The sequence below is a fragment of the Garra rufa genome, chromosome 1 (assembly GCF_049309525.1).
Source record: "Garra rufa chromosome 1, GarRuf1.0, whole genome shotgun sequence".
Classification (NCBI taxonomy): domain Eukaryota; kingdom Metazoa; phylum Chordata; class Actinopteri; order Cypriniformes; family Cyprinidae; genus Garra; species Garra rufa.
This window is the reverse complement of record NC_133361.1, coordinates 21,564,365-21,585,917: the sequence shown is the minus strand read 5'-3', so window position 1 is coordinate 21,585,917 and position 21,553 is coordinate 21,564,365. Positions and strand designations below refer to the sequence as shown.

Below are 21,553 nucleotides of genomic sequence, written 5' to 3'. Positions count from 1 at the left end.
CAAAAATATGTATTTATATTTTAATAAATTATAAAAAATTAAACAGATTATTTTTTATATTTATGTAAATAAATTCAGTTACTTATAATTAACATTTATTTATTGTATTACATTTATAAAAATGTATAACCAAATTATTAATTATAATAGCTTTATGTAACAATAAATGTGTTTAATTTAGTTATAATACATTAATAAAAATATATATATATATATTACTTAATTGTTTTAAATTAATTTCATGAAAAAATTTACCATAATATTAATTATAATAGCTTTATGTAACAATAAATACATTTTAGTTATAATAAATTAATAGAAAATAATAATATATTAATATATATATTTATTAGTAGTAAATTATAAAAAATTACAAATAACTAAATTATAGATTTATGTAAAATATATTTCACTCAATAAATGAAAAATGTAAATTTATAAAATTATACTTTGATTAATTTAACAATTTAATAATATTTTTTATAATTTAATCATTTATATATTTATGTGACACAATTCACTTGACTTTTAATTTAAAAATGATTAAATTATATGTTTGCATGACAATTTAGTTATAATAAAGTAATAAAAATAAAAAACATTAAAAAAGTATATTTTGTTTTAATATAAAGACTATAGAAATTACAAACAAATTATTAAATTTTAGATTTACGTAGAAATACATTTCACAATAAAATTAAAATGTAAAAGTTGTTAAATGCATAAATTATACACACATTTTTAAATTATAGGTTTATGTGATAATAAAATACACTTGGCTTTTAATTTTAATAACTTACATTTAAAAGTTATATGTTCTTAAATGTATACAATTCTTTAAAAGTTATTAAATTATACGTTTGTGTGAAAATACATTTAAAAAATAACTTTCATTAATTTTATATTATATTTATATATTTTATTAAATGTATAATTAGAAACAAATGTTCAACAATACATTTCACTTAAATGGAATAAATATAAAATCATTTATATTTTATTAAATGTATAAAAATGATTTTAAAATGATTAAATTATAGGTTTTTGTGGCAATACATTTCACCTAAATTTTATATTATATTTATATGTTTTATTAAATGTATAATAAATTATAAACAGATGTTCAAATTATTAAATTAATGTGACGTTTATTTAAAAATATGTTCTAGTAATTGTTAATGAGCAATATTTGATAATTGTAGTTTAGTCCCATGTTGTTTACTTTTCAATGGTTATTTGAATTAAAGCTTTCAATATAATATTTTATGAATTTATAAAAAGGTGATTAGCAGACATATTATGTAAAATGTGTAAATTTACAGTTTTTTTATCCTCAGAAATTAAAGAAAAACCTCTTAAAATTCAACAATAAAAATTGTAATTAAAATCAACATTGGCTTTTATTTTAGTAAATAAGTCAGGTTTTTTAATAATAATACGTTTTCACTGAGTTGATGTATTTTCAGATTGAACACTAACAGTGCCTTTATTCTGTTGTGTTTTTACAGTCATGGTTCCTTTGACGAGGTCCTGCCTGCAACCTGTCGACACAATTTGGAAGTTTTATGACAAAAAAAAGAAATCCTGTTTGAAAATACCCTCCGACCTGAAACGCGCCCTAAGAAACATGAGCAGCATATGATTGGGAAACGTTCGACCCTGTATTTGCCAACCGTCAGACGCCCTTCAAGCCCGCTCCTCCACCTCCGACACAGACTTTCAGATCACAGCAGGAGGTGAGGGACCGACACGCACCTACAGCATCTCGCAAGAACCGTCGTCACACAACCAACGGCAACATAGAGGAGGAACAACCCGACGAACACAGACACAAAATGTTACTAGGAAGAAGGATGTAGTGTACAATGGCTGGGATTATCAACAGTTTCAGTGGTGAGGATTCAGACACAACAAAAACCAGTTCAACTTTTCTTTTCCAAACTTAGAAACATGCTGACGTTCAGCATACAGGCGACACTAAAAGTCACATTAGAAGAGCCCCCAGACGTTTTGCATTTCTACCTAATTAGCATGCAGTTAAAAACGTCTTTTTTTCCCTTTAGCGGTCAATTACTAAACTAACTACAAACAGCAGAAGTATTGCACTACAGTAACGCGAAGAACACTAGTTTGACGTGCACTATTGAAAATAGGATCGACGGCGGACATTATTTGCACATTTTATTGCGGAGAAAAAACTAACTTGGCACACTAAAGCTACCCAGAGATCTGTTCTCGTTTTCAGGCCTCAAACCATTTTTTTTAAATAAAACAAAAGTCCATTTCAGGCGCTTAGTGCCAACTAGACAGCACTAGATTTTAGTTACAACTACTATAGGATGAATAGAGCCAGCCAGCAAACACACTAAAGGTGCGCTCACATTTACAACATTTTGTGGGTTAATCTTAAACCTGTTGCCATTTTTCATGATTACATGGATTGTTATTGAAGTGATAGTTCATCCAAAAATGACATTTTGTCATTATTTACTCACCCTCAAGTTGTTCCAAACCTGTATGAGTTTTTTTGCTTCTGTTGAACACAAAAGAAGACATTTTGAAGAATGTGAGTAGCCAAACATTTGACGGTAGCCATTGACTTGCATGGTATTTTTTTCCATACTTTGGAAGTCCATGACTACTGTCAACTCATTTTCATTTTTGGGTGAATTATCTCTTTAAAGTTTTTAGATTTCACCTGGATGTTACAAAGAAAATAATTTATACAATGCAGTCATGATTTATGAAAATCAGTGAGCTAATTAGCACAACATGGCCACAGTTTGCAAATACAAAGAAACAAATTTGTACAACATAGCCATGATTTACAAAAATAAGCGAGTTAAATAGCACATCAACCAAGGTAGTTAATTAGTACAGCGTGGCCATAATTGACCAAAACAGGGACTATTTTGTACAACTAAGCCACAATTTACAAAAATGAAGGAAACAATTTTGTTCAACGTAGCCATGATTAATGAAAATGAGTGAGCGAATTAGCACAACATGGCCACGATTTAAGAAAACAAGGGAACGAATTAGTACAACATAGCCACAATTTGCAAAAACAAGTGAGCTAAATGGCACATAATGGCCACAATTTACAAAAATGAGGGACAAATTTATACAACATGGCCATGATTTTAGAAAACAAAGGGAATTTTTTTTTTACAACATAGCCAAATAGGACATAATGGTCACAGTTTACAAAAACAAGGAAACAAATTAGATCAACATGGCCAAGATTTACGAAAACAGGGTTGCGGATTAGTACAATGTGGCCAAAATGAACTTAAACAAGGAAACTGGATTTACAAAATCAAAGGAAATAATTTGTACAACGCAGCCACGATTTATGAAAATTAGTGAGCTAATTAGCACAACATGGCCACAATTTGCAAAAACAAGGAAACGAATTTGTACAAAATAGCCATGATTTACACAAACAAGTGAGCTTAATAGCACATCATGGCCACGATTTAAGAAAACAAGGGAACGAATTTGTGCAAAATAGCCATGATTTACACAAACGAGTGCGCTTAATAGCACATCATGGCCACAATTTACAAAAACAAGCATGGCCACGATTTATGAAAACGAGATGGCAAATCAGTACAATGTGGCCAAAATTTCAGAAAACAAAGGAACTATTTGGTACAATGCAGCTACGATTTACAAAAACAAAGGAAGGAAATTTGTACAACATAGCCACGATTAATGAAAACGAGTGAGCGATTAGCACAACATGGCCACAATTTACAAAAACGGGAGAACGAATTAGTTCAACATGGCCGCAATTTACAAAAACAAGGTAGTGAATTATTACAATGTGGCCAAAATTAACAAAAGCAAGGAAACTGTTTTGTAAAACTTAGCCATGATTTACAAAAACAAAGGAAATAATTTGAACAACGCAGCCACGATTTATGAAAATTAGTGAGCTAATTAGCACAACATGGCCACGATTTACAAAAACAAGGAAACGAATTTGTACAAAATAGCCATGATTTACACAAACAAGTGAGCTAAATAGCACAACATGGCCACGATTTAAGAAAACAAGTGAGCTAAATACAACATAATGGTCACAATTTACAAAAACAAGGGAACTAATTTGTACAGCATGGCCACGATTTACGAAAACAAGGTAGCGAATTAGTACAATGTGGCCAAAATGAATGAAAACAAGGAAACTTTTGTACAACTTTTGAAACAAATTTGGACATCATGGCCACAATTTACAAAAACAAGGTAGCGAATTAGTCCAATATGGCCACGATTAATGAAAACAAGGAAACTGTTTTGTACAACTTCTACACAATTGTGACCCTGGACCACAAAACCAGTCTTAAGTCGCTGGGGTATATTTGTAGCAATAGCCAAAAATACATTGCATGGGTCAAAATTATTGATTTTTCTTTTATGCCAAAAATCATTCAGAAATTAAGTAAAGTTCATGTTCCATGAAGATTTTTTGTAAAATTCATACTGTAAACATATCAAAATGTAATTTTTGATTAGTAATATGCGTTGTTAAGAACTTAATTTGGACAACTTTAAAGGTGATTTTCTCAGTATTTAGATTTTTTTGCATCCTCAGATTTCTGAATTCAAATAGATGTATCTCGGCCAAATATTGTCCTATCCTAACAAACCACACATCAATAGAAAGCTTTTTTATTGCCCTTTCAAATGATATATAAATCTCAGTTTTGTCAAATTTAACCTTATGACTGGTTTTGTGATCCAGGGTCACAATTTACAAAAACGAAGAATCATTTGTACAACGCAGCCACGATTTACAAAAACAAGTGAGCTAAATACCACATAATAGTCACAATTTACAAAAACGAGGGAACAAATTAATACAACATGGCCATGATTTTAGAAAACAAGGGAATGAATTTGTACAAAATAGCCACGATTTACAAAAACAAGGAACAAATTAGTACAACATGACCACGATTTCTGAAAACAAGGTAGCGAATTAGTACAATGTGGCCACGATTTCTGAAAATTAGTGAGCGAATTATCACAACATGGCCACCATTGAAAGAAACAAGGGAACGAATTTGTATAACATATGAGCTAAATAGAACATAATGTTCACAATTTACAAAAATAAGGGAACTAATTAGTACAACATGGCCAGGATTTACAAAAACGAGATGGCAAATGAGTACAATGTGGCCAAAATTTCTGAAAACAAGGAAACAATTTTGTACAACATGGCCACAATTTACAAAACATCGTTTCTGACATTTGTCCAAAATTCACAATTTCGTTGTTTCCCCTGCAAAATTGTAAAAGTGTGATCGCACCTTTACAGCCATGTGACTGAGTTACAATTTTTAAACTCCCAAATAATCACTGCATTCTTCAATCATTTCAAACTTTTCATTTTTTTATTAAAGCCATATTTCTGAACTTGTTTTAAATTGTTTGTTTAAAAAATTAAAAGCAAAACTTTTAATTAGAAGTACGACTTTTTTGTAAGAAAATTTTTCTAGCGGTTTTTTTAGCCCCAGCTAGTCATTCCGTTATTTATGACTGTTGTGAATTAATTTCTACATTGTAGGCATAATAAAAGTCCACTAATAAAGCCGGTCCTAGAGACACGCCCACTTCTGTGTTTTGTTTACGTACCTGTTTACACTCCCAGAAGTCTGTGTTCCAAGAACACGTGACCTCGCTGCGGAGCAAAAGAATGTGTGACATATCATAGCCGTGCTCAGAGGGAAGTGGGCCGCTCGGACCGCTTTTATTAGACTCTAAATTTCGGCAACGTTTGGGCATGGCTGTCTGCACATACAAGCACTCTCCTCCGCAGATTGACTACAAAGGGAAGCCTTCACGGTGAATCTTCATCCGCTGATAAAGTTTTGTTTTCGTCGCAGCTGTAATCGGTAACCTCACAAAATAACTGGACTGCCTGACCATGTATCTCACTGCAGGGAAGCATTGCTGCCGGATGGCGGCCGTGTCATCGCTTTGGTAGGAAACTAACAGGAGAATCGTGATGGCAATGGTCTTTTCTTTTCTAATCAAAGGAAGTGCCTCTGTATTCCCATTATGCAATTTGTTAAACATGAATTCAGGTTATTTTCTTGCATATAAGCTATAGAGGAGCGTGAAATTTTTATGAGAAGAAAAAGAAAAAAAAAAACAAGCGTCAGCTCACTAGTTACAAACATCTTTATATATACAGGATATATCCATATATATTTATATATACATTTTTTTTCTTATTTGCCTAATAAGCTCAGTGGCAGTCTAGTTATTTTTTGAAGTATGGCATGATCATAAATCAGATATCCGTTCAGAAGTACCAGTCCCGAAAACCCAGTTCTGCACTTAATAATAATTAGAGCGAATAAAAATTCAACCGGCGGAAATCAGATTTCCCCGGAAAACGTTATCGATAGCGTAGTAAAAAAAAAAAAAAAAAAAAATGCACGGCTTTTGATTTCTTTTGTGTTTGGACAGGAAGTATTTGTTATTGCAAAATAAAGTGTGTTGATTGAGCCATGTGCAATGCCTTGGGTAGAAACTGTGTTTGTCTCATTGTTAGGGTGTACAGGAAAGCGTAGAGGTGAAAATCCTTCTATTATAGTAAAGTCCACGCTGTCCGGGACTCTAAACTACAGGGCGGCGAGAGCGAGAGAAAGAGAGAACACGGTCTTTGTAAGTTTTGGGAATTTGTTTTGTAATCTTTACCTTTTTTCTGCTTTTTTTAATGTTTATTTGTAATGATTTGTTCTCAAAACTTAGGAGGGCTGAAGAAGCAGTTTTTTGCGACACGTCAGAATATATCATTAAATAAAACAGGTGCTTTTTATGGATCAAAGTACGTTCGATCTCTATTATACATAAGAAGACGAAAAATAAGTGTTATCGAGACAAATTTTAGAAGAAAAAAAAACCTTCATTACTCTTTCCTTTTTGTATTTAGTAAAGGGGGGGAGGGGGTTCATTGTGGTCAAGGTTGTGACAAAAGGCATTTTTCCTCCAACCTTTTCTGCGAAGCGATCAAAGAATGTCGACTCATGACGTCCTACGACTTTTAACTAGCTAAAATGCAGGATTTTTTTTCCGCGATTTTAGACTTCATGCTATGCATTCCAGTTTTCTAGGACTTCCATGCTTTGGATCGCCCGAACCGCCGTAGTCCTTAACCAACTTTCCGTCTGAACTTCGCTGGCTTTTTGTACATAGAAAATTTTGAATTCGTATGAAAGGTATGACAAGATCTTCCCTGTTTACGGGAGAGGCTTTAACGCAGCTCGAATAAACTAAAACGCCCGTTGTAAGCTAGAAATTTCGGAGCACTTTTGGTGTGATGTGAATTTGTTATTTTTATACTTTGAAACTTGTGAATCTCACAAAAACATTTAGGACGTCATTTTTCTACAGAGCCCCGCACATGACATGAGAACAAAAGTTTGTTTATCGTGGCCAGGAATTAAGAATTTGTGAATTATTCATTTGTTCTCGTTTTCTAAATCATAGTGACTACGATTTACAAAGCAAACTAGTAAAATGTTGCCACGATATATGAAAACAAGGGAATGAATTTGTAAAACAGCCACGATTTACGAAAATGAACGAGATAATTAGCACAACATGGACACGATTTTGGAAAGAAAGGAACAAATTTGTACAACAGCCACGATTTACAAAAATGAGGAAACAAATTTGTAAAACGTAGCCACGGTTTATAAAAACAAATTAGCTTATTAGTACAACATGGCTACGATTTACAAAAACAAAGGAACAAATTTGTACAACATAGTCACAATTTACAAAAATGAGGTAGCGAATTATTACAACGTGGCCAAAATTTACGAAAACAAGAAAACTATTTTGTACAACTTAGCAATGATTCACAAAAACAAGGGAACAAATTAGTTCAACATGGCCACGATTTACGAAAATGAGGTACCGAATTATTGCAATATGGCCAAAATTGACAAAAACAAGGAAACTATTTTGTACAACGTAGCCACGATTTACAAAAACGAGGGAACGAATTTGTAAAACACGGTTTACGATAACGAATGAGCTAATTAGCACAACATGGCTACGATTTACAAAAAAAGGAACCAATTTGTACAACATGGCTATGATTTTCAAAAACGAGGGAATAAATTAGTAACAACATGGCCCCGATTTACGAAAATGAGGTACTGAATTATTGCAATATGGACAAAATTTACAAAAACATGGAAACACGATTTACCACAATTTACCAAAAAGGAAATTAATTAGTACATGGCCATGGTTTATGAAAACCTGACCACAATTTATAAAATTGATGGAACAAATTAGTAGAAGACAGAAGAACCAATTAGTACAACATGGCTACGATTTACGAAAACGAGGAAACTTATTAATAAGTCACAGGAACATTATTTTTTCCATGTCATTTGCGAGGCTTTAAGAAATTCTAAGAAAAAAATATTTTGTCAAAAATAAATGACGTTACAATACAAAAACACCCTAAGGCCCCGATCACACCGAACACGTCTTTTAGTTCTAAAAACGCGAGGCGCACAGCACTGCCTTTTTTTGGTGACTTTTAAAAAAGAGCAGTGTGCTGCCGTTTTTTACGTTGCTAGGCAACGAGCAAAACAGCTGTCCTGTCAGTCAAATCAAAGGATTATAGCGCGAGCGCTCTAAAATCTTTGGTTTTTGCTGTTAATTAAACTGTCATATTAGCAGAAACCCTCCCCAAAAACACAGCTCCGGGTTACCCACGACAGACACCAAAAGTTTCTCCTCCATTTCTTGCATTCTCCGGACTTTTTAAGCAACGGTAAACTTTCGTCACCACAACAGAAGGCCCGCCTCTCCATTCATTCGATTGGACAATGGAAAAAACGCGAATGACGTCAGGCGTTTTTCCGCTCAGAGTTGATTTTTTTTCAACTTCAGGTGCTCAGAGCGCTTCTGCAAAATCGCGAGGCGCAGCAGGCGGTGAAAACGTGAGGCGCCCGGGGCGCATAAGCAGCGCGCAGAACGCTCACTGCCAACAGAAAACCATTCAAAAAAGGCGCCTCTCACTGCAAAAATGCGTTCGGTGTGATCGGGGCCTAATGGTGTTTTCTTTTGATTTTGGGGTGAAATGTGATAATTTTTTATAATGAGATTCACCTAACAGATTCCCAAACAAAGTCAGCGACCAATCAGAAAGAGAGAGTTGAAATTAAACCCCTCCCCCTCTGAACCCACAGCACCCTCTACTGGCCCCCGTGTAAATGACTCTAAATATTTGTTTTGTGATCTAGTGTTAGACTCAGAGCATCATAAAGGTTGTCCCTAAAAAGTGCCTTTTGTTCACAGACACCATCTTGTAATCCTGAGTGCCCATCTCAAAAAAAAAAAAAAAAACTAAACAAAAAATCCCCTCGTTCAAACTTCTGTATTTCTCCTTCCGCGACTTCTTCAAAGCAGTATATATAGTACTAAAGGAAATCGGTGTGACTTAGTTCCTCTTTTTATTGTTGAATAATTAAGAAAACTGTATAAAATAGAAAAATGACAAAAAAAAAAAACTTTCTGTCTTGCTTTTCCTTCCTCTGTAATCTTGTCTTCTGCCTCTTTTGGACACTGGAGTAGTCTATAGTTGCATAACCATCGCCCTTCCCTGTGCCCCTTTTCTCTGAACGGAGGGGTTTTGAAAAATAAAATACAAAAAAAAGTAAGAAAAAAATGTTGTCTGAGCAGAATGCAGTTAGCTCACATGTTATTCTTGTCTGTACGCTTCACGTTGTATTCATACCGATCTCTTCAGCTTCTCCATTGAACAGTTAATGTACGTGAACAAGTTACGCCGGTGAGCTCTGGTGGGCCGTCCGACAGACGGGCGCTTTGCGAAAGCGATAGAGGCCGACCGCCGAGGTAGAATAGGCGAGTTTTTCAGCTATTTATTTCTTTTTTGTTACCAAATTCATTTGATTTGTTTGTATTGATATTGCATTGAGAATCTGTATTAATGATGCACCTTTGAATGGTTGTACGTGACCAGATATTTAATAATAATAATGAAAAAAAAAAAAGTTCCTGTCAAAGCACCTTAAAAACGGAGTGGTTTCAGCCCAGGGAAAGCGACACGGTTTCAAAAATGACCGCGAGCCCAGCGTTACGAGCCAAACTTTTAGACCAAAGTGACGCACGCCACAAAAACCTGAGCGAGACTAAAATTACCTTGAAAACTCACCAGCAAAAAGCCGACGTCGTGGGCTTAACGACAACTTGCTTCCTCCCACAAACAAAAATATGCAATCGTTTCACTTTCCCGAGTCCGTGAAGCCGGCGTCCGCGCTGGCTGTGATTTATTAATAACTGTAATAAGTGAAAGCCATAGCGACGGACACGTGTTTGGCGCTCTCGTTGTCCCTCCCTGGTACTGACCGTCCATTTTCTTTCTTTCGTATTTACTTTTGTATTCTTTTGTTGAGCGGGGCATTCGGATGCGTTTAGGGTAGCACGAACCCTCGGCGGCTCCGGTCCTGGTTTGAACTCCTCGAGCAGCGCCCTTCTCAGTCCACACGCCTTCCAGAGCTCATGGTGAAATGCATGTGTTGATTACAATTTCTTTTCCATAATAAGAAAAACAAGTAAGAGCAGCACCTTTAACTGATTGAATAAAAGGATGTTCTTGACTGTAAAGCTGCGTCTGTGTGCTTATTTTGATCGACGGCCCCCAGAGGCCCTCAATGTGACTTGAAAATTTACTCAGGCCATCCAGAACAGAACAGATTTGGAGAAATGTAGCATTACGTCACTTGCTCATCAATGGATCCTCTGCAGTGAATGGGTGCGATCAGAATGAGAGTCCAAACAGCTGATAAAAACATCAAAATAACCCACACATTTTGTTTGATTTTGTTGTGAGAAGATAACAGGAGAAGGACTTTTTACTGGAGGAAGTCAGAATGTCTTAATGGATTTGTTTTTTTTTACAAACATGCAGTTTTCCACTTCAACAAGATGTTAATTGATGGATTACTAGTGGATTATTGTGATGTTTTTATCAGCTGTTTGGACTCTCATTCTGATCGCACCCATTCACTACAAAGGATGCATTAATGAGCAAATGATCAGAATTTTTATTTTTGGCTGAACAGTTTCTTGAAGTGGGTTGATCATGCAAGTAAGTATATTCACACAACAAACCATATTTGTGTTACATCAGGTATTTATTTGATGCACCATTGTCACATTAAATTAACAGTCTATAAATAATTATTTAATGCACTTTTAATGCATTTTCCCCTGAGTGAAGGGACTGGGTTTAGATGACAAGCATCTGCTTGTCAGTAAAATCCAAGTTGTTGTTTTTTTCTTAAAGGGGTGATCGGATGCCCATTTTCCATACGATTCTTTAGGGTCTTAATGAAAAGTCTCTAATATACTTTGGTTAAAAAAATCTCAATAGTAGTGTAAAAAAACACCCTTTTACCTTGTCAAAATCAGCTCTGCAAAATATCAGCTCATTTTATTGCATGGGCCCTTTAAATGCAAATGAGCTCTACTTGCCCCGCCCCTCTCTGCTGAGGGATTACGAGCTGTAATGTTTACTTTAGCAGCATTTAGCCGTGTTTAACAGACATAGACGCATATGTAGATCGGGATTGGCACTTTCCTTTTAAAAATGAAAGTAACGTTGTCCTCTGCCTCTTCAGCGGCTCAGATGTCGGGAGTAAATGGCTACTGCTATGTTCATTATTACATCCAACAACAGAACACCTCAATCGCTCAATTAGAGTCTTCCTCTGCACCCGAATCACACAATGGCGATCGTATTCGGACTGTTTTAGCTCGGTGAGGGCGGGTCTAAGGTAAGACGCTCATGTCAATCAACCGTGTTTGGTCACAACGACAAGAAGCTGAGAATGACCTGATTTTGAAAAGGGGATATTACTTTTAAAGATTAAAAAAATACCACTGGGTGGGTTTTTATCATTGTAGGGTGGCTGTGTACACAAACTGCCCACACTCATGTTCAAACAACTTGAAAAGTTAGTTTTGCATCCGATGACCGCTTTAAACTGATAAGGCATTATAGTATATAGTTTATAGAAGTTAGTTATATTGATCTGCACTGTGCGTGTGTGACCACTGCTTATGTTCAGTTAAAACAACAAAAGTTGCTTTTTAGAAACAATTAGGAACTATTAAGACTCGTGCGTCAAAGCAAAATTAGTCTATCTGAAAATATTTAAGGCCACCTTTTGTTATTAAAATTTATTTTTTAATATTTATAATGTAAAATATAACATTTAAACCTATTTACATCAGATCATTCTAAAATGATAGCATATCATTTGCAGTTCAAAACTGCATATAATCCGCATTTTATGTGCTATTAAGGAAATTGAGCTGAAATCAACCCCAATGAGAGTTCAACACATAGGCGTCACAAACTGACCCTCATATGTGGTAAATGCTTTTATGATCACATCCCTCCATGTCGATGAGCTCTGAGCGATGAAACCAGAGTGAAATCTCCCGCTCCGCTCCTTCCACAGAATCAGATGCATGGACCACATTTCTGAATGAATTTAACAGTGGTGAAAGTCATTTCATCCGTGCGACTCATATACATACTAAAAGTGTATTGATTTATAAGTGTGTGGCTGTGTTTGGAATAATAGTGGACACTATATAGTGTGCAGTAGGCACTAATTGTCCACTCAGAATAATGAGTGCATGTAAATACCTGCTGATGTGAACGCTAAAATCTCCTCTAATAGTTCCCGGTGCAGCTTCAGCAGGGTCTGTGTCTCCCACCAGCTTACGTGATGAACTCACTACATTATGCCCCTCCCACACCTGAAAACGAACCAATGAGGAATGTGAATTTCAACTTGTCGATGTTCATGACATCCCCTTGATTCTTAATACTGTGTTCTCACCTGTATGATCCACAGCTGTGTTTTTTTGTTTAGTGATAGTTGTTCACGAGTCCCTTGTTTGTCCTGAGCAGTTAAACCGCCTGCTGTTCTTCAGAAAAATCCTTCAGGTCTCACAAATTCTTTTTGTGTATTTGAACCCTTTCCAACAATAACTGTATGATTTTGAGATCCATCTTTTTTTTTTTTTTGTCACACTGAGGGACTCATATGCAACTATTACTGAAGATTTAAACACTCACTGATGCTCCAGAAGGAAACAGGCAAGGGGTGAAAACTTTTTGAATTTGAGCTTTTTGAAGATCTGGGTAAATTTAACTGATTTTGTCTTCTGGAAAACATGTAAGTATCTTCTGTAGCTTCTGTAGCTTCTGAAGGACAGTACTAAGTGAAAAAATTTGATACTTAGACAAAATAAGAAAAATCTTTATTCTGTTCAAAAGTTTTCACCCCATCTGATTAGTGCATTGTGTTTCCTTCTGGAGCATCAGTGAGTGTTTGAACTGTCTGTAGTAGTTGCATATGAGTCCCTCAGTTGTCCTCAGTGTGAAAAGATGGATCTCCAAACCATACAGTCATTGTTGGAAAGGGTTCAAATACACAAAAATGCTGACAAAACAGAATTTGTGGAACCTGAAGAATTTTTCTGAAGAACAGCAGGCAGTTTAATAGTTCAGGACAAACAAGGGACTCATGAACAACTGTCACTAAACAAAAAAAAAAAAAAACACAGCTGTGGATCATTCAGGCAACAACACAGTATTAAGAATTAGGTATTCAGGGATGTAAACTTTTGAACAGATATGTAAACTTCTTTCCTGTAAAATATCTTAATCAGGTCAGAATTAAACAAACAATAACATGCATTTTGTATGTTCCCTCTTATTTTAGTAAAATAACTAACATTTTGCAGTTTCTGAAAGGAGGATTTAAACTTTTGATCTCAACTGTACAACCTTTTATTTATTGTATTGGATTTCTAAAAAATTATAATTTTTTTTGTCAGATTTACTCATTTATCACAGTGTAAACCAAAGTGTACTGCATTGTGGTATCCAGTATTATACTCGGAAGTAGGTTATATTATTTAATGAATAATTTGCATAATGCAAAAACACTGTGTATTAGAGAGTAATATGACATTCGTAACAGGCCGTGATGCTGAAGCGTAGCCGTTTGAATGGTCCATACCATGGCGACTATGGGGCCAGAGGTCATGTAGTACAGCAGGCTGGAGTAGAAGGGTTTCCTCTGCAGCGAGACGTAATGCTGAGCTAAAAGCTTGTCAGAAGCCTGAAAAATAGACAAATCATGTAGAAACACATCACAAACAGTCATTAATGTGATCTAAATGAATAACTCACCTGCAGCATCTTCAAACCCACCAATCGAAATCCTCGCTGCTCAAAGCGTTTGATGACCTCACCAATCAGACGCCTCTGAACGCCGTCGGGCTTCACGGCTACCAAAGTCCGTTCTTTAACGCCAGAAAAATCTAAAGCAGGTCAAAAACAGATTAATGCATGTGCATTTTCATGCATTTGGTTATGGATGAATTTGTTAGAGAAAAAAGCTAACAGCGCCATCTACTGCCAAAGTGTGAAACACAAAAATATGAATATTCAAATAATGAGATTAATTCGATATTTTACATATTGTCCCATGTAAGTAAATAAATCTCATCCTGTTGAGATCTTAAGCATAAAAAGTGTCGAAACTACACTAGAAGCTTCCTGTCATTAACACTAAGTCATTGGTCATTTAGAATCATTTGTAAATATTAATTGCAGGAACAGTGTGATTTTACATTTACATCACTAGGCAAATCCAGATCAATGATGTGTCCCATGACAATCTCTTCTAAAGGACTGATTTTAAAAGAAAAGGTCCTGCAAATGTGACACGTGGCCACGCTTACAGTCGTTTTGTTGATGCTTGATCAAATGAAGGTCGTTCCACACAGAACAAGCTCATGTGCTCTGGCTTTGACCTCCACAGACTGCCAAGGATGCATTAGATATAGCACTGAGATTAGCCTTCAGAAAGGTCTCTGGAGTTATTAGTCAGCTGTCTAAAAAATGATAAAATAACTGTCTCTTATAAAAATACCACAGTATTATTATACATTTTTGTATGTATTAACTGAAATGCAAAACAATGTGTAATTTCCTGTGCTTAACCCTGGTAAATTTAGTCTCTTTAGGTTTGAGATGCAAGTATTTTTACGCTCATTATGGTGAACATGCTTGTGTCTTTCATTTGTGTTTTGGCATGTGATGCAGAAACCACTGCAATTTTGACCCGTGCGACTAAATCTATTAAGCGAGACAATAACTTGCACAAGCTCTCGTCTAACCTAATGCAGTCAGCACTCGCACACGTGAAAACATTTAACCAATCATTGATCACGCCAGCACGGAGCACAGCTTGTGTGATATTAGTGAAACAGATCATGTGCAACTTTTATTCTATGGTAAATGTAAAAAATATCCTCTAAATGAAAATTGTATACAATATATGTGACCCTGGACCACAAAACCAGTCATAAGGTTAAATTTGACAAAACTGAGATGTATACAACATATGAAAGCTCAACAAATAAGCTTTCTACTGATGTATGGTTTGTTAGGATAGGACAATATTTGGCCGAGATACATCTATTTGAAAATCTGGAATCTGAGGGTGCAAAAAAATCAAAATACTGAGAAAATCACCTTTAAAGTTGTCCAAATTAAGTTCTTAACAATGCATATTACTAATCAAAAATTACATTTTTATATATTTACAGTAGGAATTTTACAAGAAATCTTCATGGAACATGATCTTTACTTAATTTCCTAATGATTTTTGGCATAAAAGAAAAATCAATAATTTTGACCCATGCAATGTATTTTTGGCTATTGCTACAAATATACCCCAGCGACTTAAGACTTAAGGTTTTGTGCTCCAGGGTCACATATGGTAATGCTGTTGAATGGTTATGCAGTGGTACATACTTTTATATATACCATGATTACTATATTCATATATCTTGGTATTTCAACAGATACCATAATATTGAAATATATATATATATATAAAATTGGGGTGTTACGGCATTATTAATATCGTGATATTGCGATAGCAAAACTGTCTTGATATTATCGTTGTCACATGACAATATGATAGGTCTTCCGAGCAAAAATTGTAGTTTTTAAAATATTTCTAACTTCTTATTCTAACATAAAAGGTCTTTCAAGTTATATTTTGGGCCATGCTTTGGCACAGTATCTGTCAAAATGGCTGAAGCAGGCGCAGTAATATCACGCAGCACATGTGCAAATGCTAACTTAGCTGGGAACTATTTTCAAGCGCTGTGTGATATTACTGCGCCTGCTGCGTCCATATTACAGCAGCAAACTCCCTTGACTATTACGCCGGAATGGGAGTGTAGTTCCTAATCTTATCGGCCTAGAAAATCGCAGCTTTACAATTTTCGCCGGTATTAGTACACGATATAACTACAGAAGAGTCAAGTTTTAAATAGGACAAATATCGAAACTCGATGGTCATTTTTGAACGCGATGCTATTGGTCTCATAGGATTCAATGATCTATGCTAAGCTATGCTAAAAGTGATATCACCAGAACAGGAGAACGGTAGCCTAGCCTCTCCTAGTATCTCAATTCACTTCAGATCTCGAAAAATCCAAGATGTACCGGGCCAATCACGAGTCGGTGGGCGGGCTTAACATGATGACGACTGACCTGCGACCATAAGTTCCGTCAGACATTCTCTGGTTCCGTGAATTACGTGTGAAAATCTGAACAGTATTTATATCATTTTTTACCTTTGATAAACAGCCACGTCCATCTGTCCTGAGCACGAGTTTAGCATCAGGCTTGTTACGTGTGAACGTGCACTGGCGTAGTATACGCATACGCCTGAAGCGATCTGTCGCTTGTGTACAACACTCATTGTTTACACAGTGCACAGAGATTGTGGGTATAGCAGCTTTTCAAAATGGTAATTACTTGTGCTTATCTTGGTTGTTCAAACCGATTTAAAGCTAAAAGATTACGTTTGCTTGCTCAAACTCATCCGGAACTTTTCACCGATTTCCCCTTACGGCGTTTTCGTATACTACGCCAGAGCGTGTACATGTGTAACGAGCCGGATGATAAACTCGTGTTCAGGACAGATGGACGTGGCTGTGTATCAAAGGTAAAAAATGATATAAATACTGTTCAGTTTCTTGCAAAAACCGATCGTTTCGTGTCTTAGGACATCAATGTATCGTCACGAGTCACAGGGTGTAATTTGGATTTGTCTGTGCATGTTTTTGTTTACTTTTAAAGGTCTGGTGCAAATCTATGTCCATTATTTTTCACTTATTCAGTGTTTTCCGCAACTCAGAACGGCTCCATTCAGAGTGATTAACTCGTTTATTAAGCCTAAATTTATAATTTTGTAAGCCTAAATGAATTACTTTGTAAAATAAAAGCGTAAAAGTGCAGTATGAATTGCTGACAGCTAGTGGTTTGAATAATTTTTTCTAAATTTAAAATATCTCTTTCAAGTGTAGAAATTAGGAAAGAAGTAGTTTATTTTCCCTACTGTAGTGTAAAGCCTAAATAATATATTTATGAAATATTAATTTTCATTTATTTTAGAGTACAATTGTTTTACAATATATGTTGTTTTTGTTATTATTATATTCTAATTTGTTTGGGTTCCTAAACACCATTGTGAATGCAATTTAGACTGAGATAGTAACTAACTTTTTTCTGACTTTAATTTTCTTAGTGAACATGGGTTGGAGCTCTTAATTTTGAACTCTCAAAGTTCATTCGATAAAATAATTTAACTTAAAAATGTACAAAATTGTCAATTTTTCCCCTAATTCGTTATTTGTCTTTTTTTTTAAATATCGCAATAAATATTGTATCGTTGACTTGATATTGTGATATTATCGCATCGTGAGATTTTGATATTGTTACATTCCTAATATAAAACAGTACTCTAGCATTTGAATGGTATAGTAATTATATCAAATGTAAAACCATGGTATTTACATGGTTCTCTAAAGTACCAACATGGTACATGTCCTAAAATAATTGTAGTCGCATTGACCTTTTCACTATTTGTGTAGTGTAGCATTACTATTGCAGCTAAACAAACAAACAAAAAAAAACGTTTTAGGAACGTTTTGACAACGCTATGGAAGTTAAGAAAACGTTACTTCTAAAGGTTCTGTTTATATGAAAGTTAAAGGAACATTCCATTTTATATTTTATAAACATTATGGGAGTGTTACAATGTAATGTTTTTGAGCATTCCGAAGTAGTAACATTTTAAAAATGACAGACGAACGTCCAGCTAAAAAAAATGTTTCTGTGCTAACATTTTGAGAGCATTATTAAAGACCAGATAACTTTAAACAATCATTCTGAAAAGCATTTGCTTATAACTTTGAGATCTGAAAACGTTCCCTGTTAGCTGAGACTGTACACATCTATAAATATCCCCTTTAAATAAAATATATTCTAAGAACATTTCCCAATAAGTAATGGAAATTTTATTTTCAAACCGTTATTTGAATATATTCTCTGAACGTTTAAAACGTAAACATCTGAAATGTTTTAGAAAACGCTTTCATAGGATATGTGACCATTGGAGACACTATTACAGACTAGAGGTCAACCGATATATCGTCGGGCGATATATCGGGCCGATATTTGCCATTTTTTAATATATCGGCATCGGCCGATTTTCATGTTTAGTAGCGCCAATTTAAAGTCAGGCACGTCTGCGGGCAGCCCCGTGTTATTGGTGCGGTGGAAATAAAAAAAATGCATTCTAATTACTTGTGGCTGGGTCGCGCGTGGATGAGATAAATCAATAATAATGTAAACATTAACTATTTTCTAAAATAGTTATGTGGTCAGGGCCGTGGCTCGAGCTTCCTTTTAAATATATTTTGATGATTGCACCTGATGCGACCGTCCTCTCCGTCACCCCAGATACTGCGAGTTTAAAACTATAGTCACGTCCAGATGTCAGTAAACGTTATTTTGTTTCAGCATGGATTTGGCTTAAAAGCACGAGTGATTAAGCCTATATAAGTCTGCAGCGATGTGAAGATCAACTGTTTAAATGAACCATCCATTCATCATATCATCATAAAAAACTAAGAATTAGAATAATAGGAATAGGAAGATCGTGTGCGGTTTGCTAAATCGGAGAAAAATATAGGTGCAGGTGGGTGGCGGGCAGATTACACTATTGCCTGATTTTGCTTTATTTCGTCATCAAAAGTAAGATTTTGCTCTCTTTTGTCGTCAAAAGTATTCTGAAACAAGTCACAACTGAGCCGCTGTGCATCTCCATTTAAACACTGCGGTGTTTCGTTTATGAATGAACGTGGGTTTTTAAACGAATCTAGTGAAATGATTCAATTTCTCATTCATAAAGAGAGTCATTTGCTTTATTCAGGAATGAATCAACTGTTCGAGCGAATCAAATGAATGATATGATTCAGTAATTAAATCAGTGTCTTGCCGCCATCTGCTGGCAGGTCCTCTCAGTTATATAAATCATTTAAATTTTCTGTATTCAAAATTTTATATTTAAAACATTAAAGTTTAACATTAATCTCAGCCCTTAAACTTTTATGTAAATGATTGACAGTTTTTATATTATTAGTTTTATATATTTAATACTTGGTCAGTTTGATTTGTTTGGTTAAAGCATGCAAATAAAGGGGAGAACTTCAAGATATCGGCCCTAAAAATCAGCCAAAAAAAATCAGCTGACCATGACCTCTAAACATCGGCATCGGTTATAGAAAAACCCATATCGGTCGATCTCTATTACAGACAATAACGTTCCATTTTAACTTAATTTTATTGTTTTGCAAACATTATGGGAATGTTAGCTACTTTTAAATGTTCTCTGAAACATGTTAAACTAATAAATAGTAACATTAAAAAAGGTCCAACAACAATGCTTCAGAAAAATAATGACGTTTTGAGGACGAGGCAAAAGACCAGATAACACTGAACGAACGTTCTATTAACATTGTTTAGAACTTTAGCCAAAGTTCTAACGGAAGATATTTTCCATGGTAACTGTCGAAGAACATGGTACTTCTAGTTAACCCTGACACAAACCTGCACCTTAAAGAAATGTATTCAAATCAGTTTCTTCACCAGTTATATCCTGCTATGGGATGGATACATACAGAGAGACGGGTTTATTTGTACAGTAAGCAAACCTGTGTCACTGCTGAGGCTGCGCGCGTGTCCGTTTCCCAAAACGCGCGTGGAAGTCCGTGTGACCGCTCGCGCTACGTGGACGCAGAGAGCAAATTTTGCTGCCATAGTCAAATTCTTCCCAAAACTTCACCGAGTAGCGCTTCAACAACTCCAAAACTTATGAGCGGTCCGGTGCTTTTAACCCCCGGACCGTTACACACGCACGCACGCAAATGCGCGGTCGTTCACCTGACAGGTCAAAGTCAAGCGTCCAATCATCATGTATTCAGATGAGGCGTGCGCGCGCGCGTGTGTGTATCATGGGAAAAAAGAGCCCCGCAAATTACAGTGAGATTACTGGTCATCACGTGCACAAACACAACCTCTTAATTAACACCATTTCCTGTTTGGAGAGGCATGAAATATACACACACGAGCGAAAAAGCCAGCTGAAGAAAAACGGAACGTTTGTGACACTGAATGAACACTTTGTACTTAAGATGAACTATTTTATTATGCGTAAAAGGTCTGCATATAGATGTTTTATTTTAACTTCAGGGGGCATTTAGATATTTTGTCCCAAAAGTGAAGTTAGGGCGAAGGACAAACACATGAATCGATGCCTGGCAAAAAGACAAAACAACAAATGTTAATCTTTGCAGGAGGACAAACACAAACTGAACGGACTACTTTTGATCATTTCAAACAGACGATCCAATCACATTAGCTGATCACCTGATAACAGGAAATGGCTATAACCTCAGCCTTGATCACTGATAATGAGACCGACAACATAGAAAGGGTATTAAAATATTTAAGATGGTATTATAAAGAGAGAATTTAATATAATTGCATGCAGTGTTGAGGAAAGCTACTTTTAAAAGTAATGCATCACAATATTGAGTTACTCCCTAAAAAATTAAATAATTATGCTACCTAGTTACTTTTTATGGAAAGTAATGCGTTATGTTACTTTTGCATTACTTTTTAAATCTGAGCAGGGCATGCTTGATTGTTTTTAATATAAAAAGTTCTATTTTTGGCAAATGTAAAAGCCTTTTTACACCAAAAGCCTCAGGCTTAGAGAAAAGTAAATTCACGTCTGTACAGTAGACCGCAGAAGAAAAATGTCAACTCTTTAGCAATAAAAAAGGAAAACAAATGTTAGATTATCTTGAGTAATTTTTGCTTATTAGTATGGATGAACTGGATCATAGAAGGTCAATAAAATGACATCGGTTCATAAAATGTGATTAAAGACATGAAGGATATTTGTTTTATTTAACATATTTAATTATTGCAGGTTTGCATTGGGTTTCACTGTTTTCATTCATTTTGAGGAACACTGTATCTGTTTTTTAGTGAGTGAGATGAATTAATGCATGTTCACATTTATTCTAG

The 21,553-nt window shown here is 35.3% G+C and overlaps 1 protein-coding gene across 1 annotated transcript; it reads right to left on the bottom strand.

Annotated features, from left to right (window-relative positions):
* Positions 1-11,182: 11,182 nt before the first annotated feature.
* On the bottom strand, positions 11,183-20,370 carry nme4 (NME/NM23 nucleoside diphosphate kinase 4). Its single transcript, XM_073848743.1, has 5 exons — positions 20,173-20,370; positions 14,282-14,412; positions 14,109-14,210; positions 12,725-12,837; positions 11,183-12,556 (listed from the first exon to the last, which is right to left on the bottom strand). The coding sequence occupies exons 1-5, from the start codon at positions 20,276-20,278 to the stop codon at positions 12,436-12,438; spliced, it is 573 nt and encodes a 190-aa protein (XP_073704844.1). The 5' UTR covers positions 20,279-20,370; the 3' UTR covers positions 11,183-12,435.
* Positions 20,371-21,553: the final 1,183 nt, after the last annotated feature.

Bases quoted from the DNA above. Each gene is read 5' to 3' on its own strand.
- nme4 (XM_073848743.1), bottom strand. From the start codon at position 20,278: ATGGCAGCAAAATTTGCTCTCTGCGTCCACGTAGCGCGAGCGGTCACA. The intron at 12,838-14,108 runs GTATGGACCATT...GTTCGTTTTCAG, and splicing joins CTGGCCCCATAGTCGCCATG to GTGTGGGAGGGGCATAATGT. The intron at 12,557-12,724 runs GTATTTACATGC...AAATTCATTCAG, and splicing joins TTTAGCGTTCACATCAGCAG to AAATGTGGTCCATGCATCTG.